Raw genomic sequence first — 15,471 nt, 5'->3', positions numbered from 1 at the left:
GTCTTGAGATGAAAAATTGTTGACATTCCCATTTTCAAAATCAAGAAATCTCTTATATTTTTGAATACCTAAAGATTGAGAAAATAAGGCAATTTGTTCTTCTATTAAATAAACTTAATATCATTACAAATTGCTTGAAAAGTTACAAAATATTAACAAAGCAATTTCTCAAATTAAATTAAATATAGCCATTCTAAAGTATTATTTTTATTAAATTATTATTTCCCCATAACCTCAGTGGAACTTAAATTCATCTCTTTATACTGATTTTTATAAAAACTTTTAAAGAAGAAGTTTCATTGGGAAAACTATTCCCAAATATTTAAAAAGATAAACAACAACAATTAAAGTTCCAATCTTTATATAAACTTTCCAATATCAATAAATGTGGTAAAATGAGGTATTATATGGAAGTCTAAATGTAGCTGTAGCTCTTGTTTTAGTTTGTTATTTTGTGAATAATAATAATAATAATAATAATAATAATAATAATAATAATAATAATAATAATAATAAATCAAGAAATTGCAGCTTCCTGCACTAATCCAGCAAAGCTACCAAAAACTGCACTACTTGCAAAATCTTACATTTTAAGGAGATATCTGGTTGATACCTAGGATGCTGGCAGCAACCCGTGTCAACCATTAGTCCCAGTCAAATTGTGTGTTCAGTTGACTGAGTTTCATGTTTTATGAATAAAAGTTTTTAATAATAATAATAGTAATAATAATAGTAATAATAATAATAATAATAGAAGAGTTGGAAAGGACCTTGGAGGTCTTCTAGTCCAACCCTCTGCTCAGGCAGGAAACCCTATACCATTTTAGACAAATGGTTGTCCAGTCTCTTCTTAAAAACTTCCAGTGTTGGAGCAGTGTTGTTCCACTGATTAATTGTTCTAACTACCCAGAAGGATTTTCCATTCTTTTTCGTAAGTAGGCAGCCACTCTATCCACCTGAGGATAGAAATAATGGATACTAAAATATGAACATGTTTTGATGTAAAAAGAAACGTAGAAAATATTTTCTTAGTCTGAGTATCTAGACTCTAGACAATGCGAAAGATAAGAAACTAAGTAATTTCATGCCTCTGTTGGAACTATGATGGACAGAAAATGGATTATAACAGCTTGTCTTGCTTCAAAATTACACAAAGTTAATCTATAAAATGTGAACAGGAAAACTTATCTAAACAAAATGTTCTATTCATTAACTATTTAAATCAAGTTTTCATTTAAAAATATTGATTTTTTAGCCTAAAGTGAATTAACTTAGAAAGGAGAACATCAGAAAAAGTCAATAAAATATAATCCTGTTACATGGTTTCAATCTGAAAAGCACCCATACCAAAATTAGTACAGTGTTTGACTTTCATATATCATCTAGAAAAAATGAACTGAAGGGATTTCTTCAAGAACATGCGGACTGAAGACAGCTTTGAGAAAGCACAGCCAACGACTTCAGCTATGAACAAGGAGTGGACAAGCAGACTGCCTTCTTTGACCTTCTCTGGAGGAAGGGAGAGGGTCCATACAGATGTCTCACTAGAGAAGCTGCAAGGCAGCAGTCTCTGGAGAGTGGAAGAACCAGGAAATTAGGGAATTTACTATTCTTGCTCCAGCTGCAGACGCATTTCCTTTGCTAACCACTTTAGGAAATTGCCTATTAACTACTTTAAAGAAGTTAGACACTTTCAAAATGAAAAGATTGGTAACATTGGGTGACTGTTTTCAATCCTTAATATAAGAAAATGAAACAGTATTTTATATGTTTAAGAATTTAAAATAAGCAGCAAAAAGCAAGACAGTATTTTGTCTCTAGAAAACAGTAGAATATTTGATTTCAAATATTAAGACTTTATAAAATTAATTTTAAAGAATGAAAGCAATTTTTTAGAAGAAAAATTATTCTTAGTTTTGGAAACATAACAAAATAAACAAGTTGTAATGGCATTCAGAGATATTTTTTGAAGAATTGTAATGGGGCTTCAACAATGTCAGCTATGTTCTGTATTCTGATCAACAGTGTTTCCAGAAGAAGCTGTTACAGAAGAATTTGCAACAAAACCTATCTAATTTAAGTATGGAGAACAACATGAACAAGCTTTTATTTACTGCTTTAGAAAAAAATATTGGATGAGGCTTTAAAAATTAAGAAGGAAATAAAAATGCCAATCTAAGAGAACAATTGGAGTAATGTTTTTCTTGCTGGACTTGGAAAGACACTTGTTACAGTTTTGAAAAACATCAAGATAAAGGTCAATAATTATTTCAGTGGATTAAGGAACAAGATTATTTTATGCAAAAGGAAGGGATATGAAGTTAGTATACTTGATTACGGTTTATATGGGACATAATATTTTGAGCAATTCTTTTTGGACTTACTGACATCTGGATTGAAAAAATGTTGTGTACTTGATTTGCTTATGCTATATATTTGTTAACTCTTTTTTTAGGGCTTTGTCTGGACATCTGACACCTAGATTGGAAATGACATTGTGTTTTGATTCCCTCAGATGCCTCTCTGGACCTCAGTTCAGAGAGGATGAATCAGTCCCAGGCATATCAGGAGGGGAATTCGTCAATGGCTCCAAGGCAGGGGCTGCGAGTCCAAGTAAGGGGGAACGGTTGATGGAAGAGAAATTGGACAAGCAGCTGGCTGAGAGTAATTTGGCTGAGACACAGCCGCAGCAGGACAGTCCTGAGGCTTCAGGTGGAGAGACCATGCAGCTGCAGCTGGTCAGAGATGAAGAAGAGGAATCCATATGGGTCAATATAAAAGAAAAAAGGATGACATTGCTATAGGTGTATACTATAGGCCATCCCAATCAAGCAGAATAAATAGATGAACTTTTTGCTAAACAACTAACAAATACATGTAGGAAATATATCACAATAGTAATGGGAGACATTACTGATATCAACTGGGAGAAAAACTGTGCAGCAAGTGGGTGATCGAACAGATTTCTAACCAACCAAGCTGACAACTTTGACATCCAAAAGGTAGAAGAGGGAACTAGAGGAAAAGCTAAACTAGACCTAATTGTAAAGGTTCCGATAAACAAAACTAAACAAGTCAGAACTCCGAGGCTTGAGATTTCCTCAAAGAACATGTTTATTGATTACATAGTATCAGCATGGTCAAAAGTGAAACCAAGTCTGAAGTTCCCTTCAAAGAGAGACAATATTATCAAGTTGAATTTCCCACCCCAATGCTATGCAATCAGATACATTCCCCGATAGAAGAGTTTGGCAGGCTTTCTACCCAAATGCTCACACACACACACACACACACACACACACCATCTAATGAGAGAAAGGATCTTGGTTCCCATGGAACAGTAAAATATTTAGACTAGTAGAAATCCTCCGCACCTCTCCCATTCTTGTGGTAACCTAGAATGAGCAAAATGGCTGCAGCCAGGTTCATTGTAGAGCTGATACTAATTTTTACTAATAGAGAAGTGGTAGAGAGAGTTGAAATTGCTGGAACTGTGACTGAGAGTAACCATGTCATATTGGAATTCAATATAATGCAAACAGAAGCAATATAATATAATACAGACAATATCTTAAACTTTAAAAGAGCTGATTTTAAGAAACTCATAGAGACCCTAAGAAAAATTCCTTGGATGAAAATCGTAAAGGGGAAAACAACTCAAGAAGCATGGGAAACTCTGAAAAATATAATCATAAAAGCCCAGTCTAGCACAATACCACTGAAAAAGAAAAGCAAGAAATCCAAGAAGAAACCAGCATGGTTTCACAAAGATCTCTCTGATAAACTGAAAGACAAAAAGGACAAGTACAAAAAAATGGAAAGAGGGACACATAACTAAGGCAGAATACCAGCATATAGCCAGAATTTGCAAAGATAAAGTCAGGAAAGCTAAGGCTCAGAATGAACAAAAACTTGCAACAAAAGACAAAGATAATAAAAAAAGTTTCTTTCAACATATAAATAACAAGAAAAAAGTCAAGGAAACAGTAGGTCCTCTTAAGAGAGAAGATGGTAAGGAAGTAACAGGTAATAGAGAGAAAGCAGAGCTGCTTAACTCATTCTTTGCATCAGTCTTCACGCAAAAAGAACTATAGCCCAACCTAAACAAAAACCTAACTGTAAAAGACAGACTAGAAATAAAAATTAAAATAAGCAAGAAAATGGTTAGAGAACACCTATCTGATCTTGACGAATATAAATCACCGGGACCAGATGGTTTATATCCCAGAGTTCTAAAGGAGCTGGCAAATGTTATCTCAGAACCACTGTACCATATCTTTCAAAAATCCTAGAACACCGGGGAATTACTCGAGGCTTGGGAAAGAGCTGATCTGGTTCCCATTTTCAAAAAAGGGAAAAAAAGACCCAGAAAACTATAGACCAGTCAGCCTAACATCAATACCTGGGAAGATACTGGAAAAGATGATCAAAAAACATATCTGCGAACATGTAGAAACAAATAAACAAAAGTCAGCATGAGTTTGTTAAAAACAGATTATGCCGAACCAATTTATTTCGTTCTTTGACAAAGTGACTAAATTAGTAAACCAGTGAAATGCTGTGGATATAGTATATTTAGACTTCAGCAAGGCATTCAACAAAGTAGACTACAACCTACTTCTTGGTAAGCTAGAAAAATGTGAGATAGACAGTATTACCACCAGCTGGATTTGTAACTAGCTGCCAAACCGCACTCAACTAGTAGCCCTTAATGGTACTACATCTAAATGGAAGGAACTAAACAGTGGGATACCACAAGGTTCTGTCGTAGGCCCAGTACTCTTCAATATATTAATAAATGATTTAGAAGAGGAAATAGAAGGGGAATTCATCAAATTTGCAGATGACACGAATCTGGCAGGAATAGCCAACACTGCAGAAGACAAGCTCAGGATCCAAAAAGATCTTGATAGACTTGAACAATGGGCCCTATCCAATAAGATGTAATGTAATGTGGAGAAAAGCAAGGATTTACACTTAGGCAGGAAAAACCAAAATACAAGTACGGATTAGGTGAATTCTGTCTCAAAAACAGTAACTGTGAGAGGAACCTTGAAGTCTTAGTGGATGATCACTTAAATATGAGCCAGCAGTGTGCAGCAGCCACCGCCAAAAAAGCTGATACAATCCTTGGTTGTATAAACAGAGGCATAGAATCAAAATCACATGAAGTATTAGTATTGCTTTATGAAGCCTTAATAAGGCCACACCTGGAATACTGCATCCAATTTTGGTCACCACATTACAAAAAAGATTTTGAGACTTTGGAAAAAGTGCAAAGAATTAGCAACTAAGATGATTAAAGGACTGGTTGCAGGATTTGGGTTTCACTAGTCTAGAGAAAAGAAGGAATAGGGGTGACATGATAGCAGTATTCAAGTATTTGAGAGGTTGCCACAAAGAGGAGGGTGTTAACTTATTTACCAAAGCACCTGTAGGCAAGAGAAGAAAAAAAATGGATAGAAACTAATCAAAGAGAGAAGCAACTTGGAAATAAGGAGAAACATTCTAACAGTGAGGACAATTAACCAGTGGAACAGCTTATGTTCAGAAGTTGTAGGTGCTTCCTCACTGAAGGTTTTTAAGAAGAGACTGGACAGTCACTTGTCTGAAATGGTATAGTGTCTCCTACTTAAGCAGGGGATTGGACTAGAAGATCTCCAAGGTCCCTTCCAGCTCTATTTTGATTAACTGATTGGCTAACTGCCTTCTGCACCTGATTCGAGAATATGTAAGGCAGAGAAAAGGCAGGAGCAGCAAAGGTCAGGGTAATTACTCATGAGGAAGCAAACTCACACTTTTTGATAGGCTATACCAGAAGCTGCATATTTAGCACAGCGGAAAGATAGAGACGAAGCTAGGTACAATGTGTTCATTTCCTAGCTGCGTGTTTCCTGGTTGCTGTGATTCCTGCTTTTGGATTTGACACCGTGGCTTGACTTTGGATTGTGCCTTGGGAAAGCTGGACTTTTCTTGCCTTGTGAATCCTCCTATGTTGTGGATTTAATTTTGCCTGGTGGATTTATCTTGTTTGGGAAACTTTCAAGTGCCTTGTGAACTCACTGGCCATTGCTCTGTGCACTAGCACTGGTCTGCTTTTGGCTGGACTTAATTGGGACAGTTCTGGGTTTTTGGTGAAGGTAACTTCTGGGGAATATTAATAAACCCACTAAACCATCATTATGTGTGCAGTGAGTGAAGGGAACAGCACACATTGCTTGCTGAATCTGTCAATAGTTAAGAATTCAGTTATGGGATTATTAGTCTTATGGGATAAAGAGTTTTGTATCTGTTGATTAACAGGAAGTGAAGAGATAGAGATATACTTGTGATGAAGGTGGGAAGTTGCTTTCTTAGTTTTTTTATTTTTCTAAGTTTTTCTTTTCTTTTTGCTGCTTTGCATCTTTTCTTCTGTACATTTCTTTTGATGTAGTTTATATTATAGTTTATTATTGAAGTTAAAACTTTTAATAAAAAATAGGTAAAATAGAAAAAATGGACTAAAGAGAATGCATTAATAAAGTTTTAAGAAAGTGCATAACACTCAAAAGGAAGGAGATGTACAACTCCAGTATGACCCAAATATAGCCAAAGACAGATTAACAGGCCACAAAACCCCAGTAATCAATTTATGTGTTTTCCATTTTACCTTCCACACAATAATTGAGGATGCTCAAAAAGTTTCCCAGAGATAGAATCTGCTCCTAGCAGAACAGTTTTAAAGGTTGTTGTTTCTATTCTCCTTCTCTATCACTTTTTCCTGAAGCAATGAAGTTTCTATTTAGATTGTTTTCATATCTATTGATTTTAAAATTACCATTAAATATATATTAAATTAAAAACATAATTTAATTGTGTTCTTACTGATTTACACTAGTATTTTATTTTATACTGAAAATTATTCAGAAAGCAATTTTATCTACATATGTTTATAAATCTTATCCTGTATAAAAAAATAAAAGCAAGAAGAAAACTGATGCAACCATATTACCACATTTGTGTCATTATATATTTAGTACATTCATATTAAAAACAATTCCAAAGGCTATGATTTGTTAAAAGAATAACAAACAATCCACAATGAATTAAAAAAACAAAAATAATAATTCAATAGCTCTAACAACCATTACATGTAACAAATAAAACAAGAATAGCAATCTAATCTAGGCAGATAAAGTAGCACCAATTAAACCAAATGTCTGAGTAAACCTTCAGCTGTCTCCAGAAGGTTAAAAAGCTTGGTACTGACTGTAACTGAACAAGGAAGAAACTCTGTAACTGGGTCTTTTGTATTAAGATTGGTCATGGCACATGTGGCATGTACAAGCAGGTATGTTACTATATCTTCTTTGGTAGGAAGTACACACATGAAAAGATAGCATCATATATCCATGTTCTATACCAAACAGATTCCCTTGTGTTATTACATATACTCTAAACCTGGTTAACAGCCAACTGGCAGTCATTGCAATTCTTTCAGAATAAAATTATCGTACACTGTGCCGTTCAGCTACTTTGATATGAGGTTTTGCAATAGCTGTGCTTTTGAGTCAATTTTGAATGCAGCCTATATATATTACATTGCAACAGCCCTCTCTGGCCTGGTTATCCCTATAACAAAAAAGAGGCAGCTTCCAAATTAATCAAAACTGCCCCCCACACTACTCATAACATAGACTTTATCTGTGATAGTGGTAAGATTGCCATGTTATGTACCTGTTCCTTCAGAACTGCAATCCCATCCAAACCATATAATTTCCTTAATTTCTTTACAAGAAAATGGCTTGTAAGGATTCACTCTTATTTATTAACCTTCATTCAGCAACCAATGCACCTACGTATCAGTCTAGACCAGTGTTTTTCAAACTTGTCAGCTTTAAGATATATGGGCTTCATCTCCCATACTAATTGAAGAATTCTGAGAGTTGTGTCCACACATCTTAAAGTTGCCAAGTTTGAAAATTATTAATTTAGACCAGGGGGTGTCAAACTGCTGGACCACAGGCCAGATGTGTCATGGCAAAATCACACCCACCCCATTGCCGGCAATGGAAAAAAAGTCACAATACGTCACGACACGTTACACGATATTGCGAGTTTGACACCCCTGGTTTAGACTCTGTCCAACATTTTCTGATAACTTCAAATTATACATACCGAGTAACTGATGTGGATGTTTTTGGCATACTGATAACTCCAAAGTTCCTAATGGTCTACCAATGACATCATATAGATGTTGAACAACAGAAGGAAACAGAAATATATCACTCAACATATTTTTGCATAAATAGCCTTCTAGATACAAATGAATACAATCTCAATACAAAAAAGATGGTGTAGAGGAATACTGCAATCAATCAAGGAGAATATAAAAGATCATATACACTCCATGATGGAGAAAATGATACCATATAAATAATCAATGAAAGAAGTGAAAAGCTATATATACAAGTGACTAGGAATAGAACCACAATGATATCCCAACCACTTAAGGCATCCAGAAGCCGCGCCCACCCCATTGCTGGCAGTGGTGAAAAGGCTCTGATACGTTGCGTGACGTCATGTGACATTGCGAGTTTGACATGTCTGACTTAAGGCATATTATTCTACAAAATCTTTTGAAAGCTCTTTCTAACAACTTTTCAAGGGTAAAGACAGAAAAAAAGTCTGATATTCACAGGAAAACTTTTCCACTGAATTAGCATTGGAACCGAAAAGTAGCTTCTTTGTAGGCCAATTTTGTTCTTCCAGCTGGAATGACACCAGTGTCTAAAAACTAATGCCAAATTCTGATGCATACACCTGATGTAAACTCATTTACCATACAATTGATTCATTTAGTCAAGGCCCTCTGACAAGACTAAATAAGCTATGAAGGACAGATACATCAGGGCATATGATAGAATGAAGAAGCTGCTGAAACCGATCTGATAAAACTGCACTAGATGGAAACAATGAACATCTAATTTGAACTAGTATTAATTTTTGGCATTCTGACAGCATGTAAATAAATTATTTTATCCTTCAAATACCTTAGAAATAAATTACAATAATCATGTAATTGCTCCCACACATCAAAACACGTGACTCCTTTAGACATCTACTGCATTCATGACAAGTTTTCTACCACTTATGTTCTAACTCTCTCTTGAACAGCTATATTTCCTGTCAAGTCTTCAGAAGGCCTTCTCATCTCCACAATAATGAAGAAAGTGATGATGATTTATTAAATTTATATGCTACTACCTTCCAGTGCAACTGTATCAATAGCTTGTCTTACCTTGCTATCCCATTATAAGAAAAGGGCTTCTACAAAAACACTGGCTGGATTATCCGGAAAGATCCACAAGACATTCAGAAAATGTTTATATTCCACTAGTTATTGGAGGCTATCTCAAATCATTATACTGATTTGCTTTTTCCAAAATTTCAAGGTCATACTCCACAGAAGTATAAAATCAATTGAGTGTGTGGACAACGTTGTCACTTAAAAGATTGCCAAGAAAATTATCATGTTTTTAAATTTTAAGGTGTATTACCATCACACCGGATAGATTTGATTTAAATCAAGTTGATTTAAATCACTACTAAAAAGGCTTGATTTAAATCAACTTGATTTAAATCGTAATGTTTAAAGAGCAACTGTCATCTCTATCCCGCAACGGCTCTTCCTCTGACCCACTGTTGACTCACCAACAGTCCCAGTCACTTTAATGGGACAGATGGTGATGCGGCAATGACACAACAAGGTGAGGGACATGGCGGGCAGCAGGTGAGTGGATGCTCGCTAACAGGTGCTGCCATGATGGATCTGAAATGACAAATGCTCTTTAAATGTAAGGACTCATTCTTGCTGGTAGTTAGAATCTTTAACATTATTATGTGCAAACAAAATGAAGGTTTCCTATTTAGAATAATAAGCTATCAGGTCAGTAAAACAGCGATATGAGAACCGATTTTAGGTTAATACGCTAATCACATATAGTTGGAAAACTACTCAAATTCTTTTATTTACTTAAAACACTTAGTCTGGTACGGATGCATTTCTCTTCAAACAATCATAGTTTGTAGTGTACATAGATTTGCAAAACAATGGGATAAAGGAATATTCCTAAACTTTGTTTTAAGATTTATCTCACGGTTACTGTGAAATTGTGTGAATCAATACAGTGCATTTTATCTCAGCTTGCAGAGCTTGGATTCATTGAATGAATTTACCAAAACTGTAAATATTGCAGAATATACAGCCACATGCTACATAACTAAGCTCCATTTCATGCTAAATAAACTAAATTATTAATATATCTTAAATAGAAAACTATCTTTAGATAGATTTTTACTCCAAAAGCATTTTATTAAAATAAATTTGATAAAAATAAAAAAAAATCCAATTTAAATTAAAAATCCAATTTAAATAAAACCCCGATTTTATTTTTTTTAAAAAATCATTATTATCCACTCTGCCACCTCTGTTGATCAAATTAAAATTCCAAAGCTCTTCTTTTAATATCCTTTGACCACAATGCAGTTCGAATTTAAGAGATACTGAACAGACAGGAAGCAGTTCAATATGCAAGCTATTTCAAAGGAAAACTGAAAATAAAAAGATTCCATTATTTGTTGAATGGGACTGAGTTGGAGAAAGCTAGGTATCTTATTTAAGAATAGCTTAACAGGATGTTGGGCAGACTGTGGGAATTTCAGCCAGAAATATTTGGAAGACTCTGAAACCATGATAGCAAGTACATATTTGTACAGATAGATAAGAGATAGATAAGAGATAGATCTATGATGCAATTTAGAAAAAAAATAATTTATATTCCTGAAATTACTTAAACTAGAATAAGCTGGAATGGAAGAGGCATCGAGAAAGTAATTGGTTATTGATGTATCCCAAGGACTGGGTTGTACTGCTAGGATGTAACAATGTAAAGTATTGTTCCTGATTCTCAGTTATCTTGGCATTTGGAATCTCAGTTTTGGTTCTCTAGTTTTGATTCATACAACACATTGACTCCTGTTTACTTTTGGTCAAGTGGTGCCCTATGTTTTGACCTCTAGCTATTTATTGATTCCCTCATGTGTTTCCATTATTTTCTGAACATAGCTATTTGTCAAGATGAAAACAGGGCAAAGAGAAAAAAGAATGACTTAAAAGATTGTTACGGTGTAAATTCACTCACAGATGTCAGCATAACTTACTTGAATAGACTTAGAAACACAGGATACCTTACTGAAACAAAAAGTTCCCTTTTAAGTCAGTACTACTAATACTAACTAGCAACAGAAATCTAGGAATCGTCAAAATTCCTTTTCTTATCTGCAGACGTTCAGGATCTCACATATAATACTTGTGATCTATTCAAATTGTGGTGTAATGCAGGGCTTTTCAACCTTTTCAGAGATTGTACCACTTTTAGGACATGACAATATTCGAGTATCACCAGTGCTTAGCAATGTTTCCTTCTATTGCAACAGAGCAAGTCAGAAGTCAATGCCTTTTCTTTTTCCCTTCTCCCCCTCACTTTTTTCCTTTTTCCTTTCTACCTTTGGTCATAAAAGCCCCCCCCTCTCTCTCACACACATACTTCTCCCAGAAAGCCTTTCCTCTCTCTCTTTTACACATACTTCTCCCAGAAATCCTTCCTCCCCCCCCATTTCTCCTCACCGCTTCTCTGACAAAAGCCTTTTCTCTTCTTTCTCCAGAGTTTTGTTTTTCTCTCTCTCAGGCCCAAACTGCCTCCTTTTATAACCTCTCCTGTCTCCGCCCCCCTTCTCCTTTCTCTTCCAGGGGAGCAGGAAGTGCCAATCCTGGGGCAAGTGCCTGTATTGTGCTGTTTTAGCTTGTTTCCTCCCCCGCTACAGTTATCTAGGCTAGGCAGGGTTGTGTACCACCTGCCAATGTACCACAGGTGGTACGCGTACCACTGGTTGAAAAGCCCTGGTATAATGCTTTATTTTTTTTTCTTTGGAGCCATCTCTATAAAATATTTACTTCTGAATAAAGATGCCAGCTGCCTTCTATTATCCCTACACCCAGAAAATGACATACAGGTAGTCCTTGACTTATGATCATTCATTTAGTCACTGTTCAAAGTTATGATGGTGATTGAAAAAAGTGTCTTGTAGCTGGTCAACAGATGACAGCTGCAGTGTCCTTCCACTCATTCGATGAAAATTTGGGCACTTGGCAATCAGCATGTATTTACGATAACTGAAACATCCCAGAGTCATTTAATTGCCATTTGTGACCATCCCAGACAGCTTCTGACAAGCAAAGTCAATGGGAAGCCAGATTCACTAAATAACTTTGTGAGTCCCCTAAACTGTGGCAAAAAGGTATTAAAATTAGGTGTAACTCATTTAACAATTGCCTTGCTTAGAGAAGGTAGTTCCAACCCAAATGTGGTCATAATTTGAGGACAACTTGTATTGTGCATGAAAAGACATAAAGGACAGATAATGTACAATAAGAAATATCAACTATTTCAATTCATAACACAAGGAAAAGATTCATGAAAAATGCAGCACTGGAAGAAGATGCATATCCCAGCTGAATAATATATTGTACATGGTTTGGCAAAAACACAACATCCTTTGTTGTATATAGTTAAAAGAATATTGAATACTGCTACCACCTATAGAAAAACAGCACTTTAAAAAGAACTGGGGAAAAAACCCCAAGAGAACCAAATTGCATGGATCTATAATCCAGAAGAATTGGTATCTGGAAAAGATAAACATGCAGCCTGAATATTGTTATCACTGTCTCCAATTTAAGCATATATGGGTGTATAAGAGGCTGATCTAATCATGTCAGGATTTGAGTTACAACTATACAATATGAGCAGTGGTGGCACAGTGGTTAGAATGCAGTATTGCAGGCTAACTCTGTCAACTGCTGCAGTTTGATCCTGACCGGGTCAAGGTTGACTTAAGCCTTCCATCTTTCCATGGTTGGTAAAATGAGGACCCAGATTATTGGGGGCAATATGCTGACTCTGTAAACTGCTTAGAGAGGGCTGTAAAGCACTATGAAGTGGTATATAAGTCTAAGTGATATTGCTATAAAAATGCCTATATTTAATATCTGATAAACTCAATAATTCTGTTTTTTCCTTTTTAAAATGTTGAAAGTATTTTCTTTTTTTATTTTGGTATTAGATTGATATCTCACCTCTGTTTTGTACAATTTAAATGATGTACATAATGCTCTTGCCTATTTTCCTCACAAGAACCCTGGAAGAGTTGGGTTGAGAGCGAAGGCCCACCTCAAAATTATTTAGATAGCTTTAGAAAACTACAGTATAGTTTTAGATTTCTGATAACAGAGAATATTAGGAAATTTGATATATCAGAATTAAAAAAACCACTAAATTCATATTAGATGTTCTCTTACCATTTTCACCAGAAGGTAATGATACAGTGTGTGTTGGCACAGTATCAGAATTCACTTTTCCATTTTCAAACGTGTCATTTTCAGTCTGTTGTAACTGCCAGTTGAGGCCAAATAGATGCATTGCTATTAGTAAAGAAAATATATCATTTCACAAGTTATATTGGGAGAAAAATATCTATAATGAAAAGTGAATACATTTACATGTTATTCTATAGCCAACATTCCTATTTTTAAATACAATATAAATGAATATTTTAATAAGCTTTTTTTGGTTTAGAAAACATAAAGTGATATCAGATAAACTTGTTTAAAAGGGCATACAAAAATTAAAACAATAATGCAGAATATCCCTAGTACTGCATAATTCTCTATTTAATAGAAATAGAAGCAAAAATCAATACATTCCCTTTCCTTCAGAAATGGGGGAATTTTAGTAATTTCCACCTGTGATTTAGTGACTTTATATCTTCCCAACCCATTTTTAGATGGCCAAAATTATTTTAATTTTAAAATATATAGCTCCTTTCCGATTTCATTATACCTTTGTAACTGCATCTACATTCCTGATTTATTATACAGACAACAATGTTTTTTAAAAACAAATCCTTCAAGTAGCTACTGTTTTGCATTTAAAATAGATGTAAACACATTATTTGCATGTCCAGGAATAAAGAAGTTTGCTTCTTTGGTCCACGGGTAAACACATATATTTGGCAATAAATACTACATTGTTGAATAAAAAGAAACATACCTTTTAAATTAAATGAAGATGTACATGACTTTAATTCTTTATGTTTGTGTACAAAAAAAAATTCAGGAAACAGAGTAAATAACAGCCAATGAACCTTACATGTAGCCCCATGCAAATATATATCAATTTGCTTCTGGCTCAAAACAAAATGGAATCACTGAACTAAGTTCCTAAACTATACAAGGGAAAAAATATACTTTTTCCCTTGGCGTGAAAACAAAGCATCGAAGGCAGCAACTGTTTTTGTTGTCTTTTAAAAATAGGCTTAATCCTATACAGTAAAGTGAGAACTTCCATGGATAATACATGGAAAACAGCCTACATTTTTTACTTTGGATTTGAACTGAACTTGTCATTGATACATTTGGCCTGACTGAACTTTTCTGTTACTTTCCTTTCATCACTCATGACACTTTGCCAGAAGAAAAGTCCTAGAGAACTCAAAATATTCAAGTCATTTTATTGATCCTAATAAAAGTATGACTGAACTACAGATTTTGGGCTTCTTTTAATGGACTAACACCTTAACAGCATGATGCCTCTTCATATCAATAAGTGTTTTGTACTGGTAGTGAACAATTTAAAAAGTTTTTTCAAGAGGTTCAATCTATGAATTGTGCTTTATTTTCACCTATCTATTGTATTGTTAATGTTCCTTATAAAATAAGTTTTTGTTAGTTGCAGAAAACAGAATTTATTTTTTATTTTGCCATGGATAAATTATAACATCTTAGCTTGGGAGAGTAGCGCATTACTGTAGCACATGAAGATAACGACTGGACAATAGTTCAGGATTTCATTTTAGTTGATTAACAAGAGCTCCCGCAGTGCCCATTTCTGGGCTCCCAATTTTTGGCTTTGTTATCTAGATTACCATATATACATTCTTGTTTTGTAGATGCTTCTCGATCAACTTCTATAATTTGGAAGAGGTGATAGTGAGAATGGAATGCCACTATTTATACCATGATTCCTGCATGATTTCATTATAGTGAAACATCACAGAACAAAGTAAGTTCATCAATCCATTGCCTCCTAATGTCAATGAAAATATTTGTATTCTTTCAAGTTGTTCCTCCATGAATTGCTAAAACAGTTTTTCTTTTCAATAATAAAAAAACACACATGGTATTCTCTTCTGTATCACCATCATAGATAATAATATACATGGTAGATCCTCCGTCATGCCACTCCCCGCTGCTGGGAGGTGGAACCGACCAGGTGGTTCTGCCCCAGGCGCCTGATGGACCCAGATAGGTTCCAGATGGCACTTGGATTGATTCCTTCCTCCCTTTCCCACAGCCCGGTCGAGACCTTAGTT

At 35.0% G+C, this 15,471-nt stretch overlaps 1 protein-coding gene across 3 annotated transcripts in view; it reads right to left on the bottom strand.

Moving 5' to 3' along the window:
• Window positions 1-15,471, bottom strand: part of TENM3 (teneurin transmembrane protein 3) — a 229,182-nt gene that overhangs the window by 117,509 nt on the left and 96,202 nt on the right. For all 3 annotated transcript variants that reach the window (XM_083367441.1, XM_083367442.1, XM_083367443.1), the window contains exon 4: window positions 13,400-13,522. In XM_083367441.1, the coding sequence (XP_083223567.1) occupies window positions 13,400-13,522 (123 nt within the window). The remainder of the gene's footprint in view (window positions 1-13,399; window positions 13,523-15,471) is intronic.

This window comes from Vipera ursinii (assembly GCF_947247035.1).
Source record: "Vipera ursinii genome assembly, chromosome: 7".
Taxonomy (NCBI): Eukaryota; Metazoa; Chordata; class Lepidosauria; order Squamata; family Viperidae; genus Vipera; species Vipera ursinii.
The sequence above is the reverse complement of the archived record's forward strand: the minus strand, read 5'-3'. Positions and strand labels throughout refer to the sequence as shown.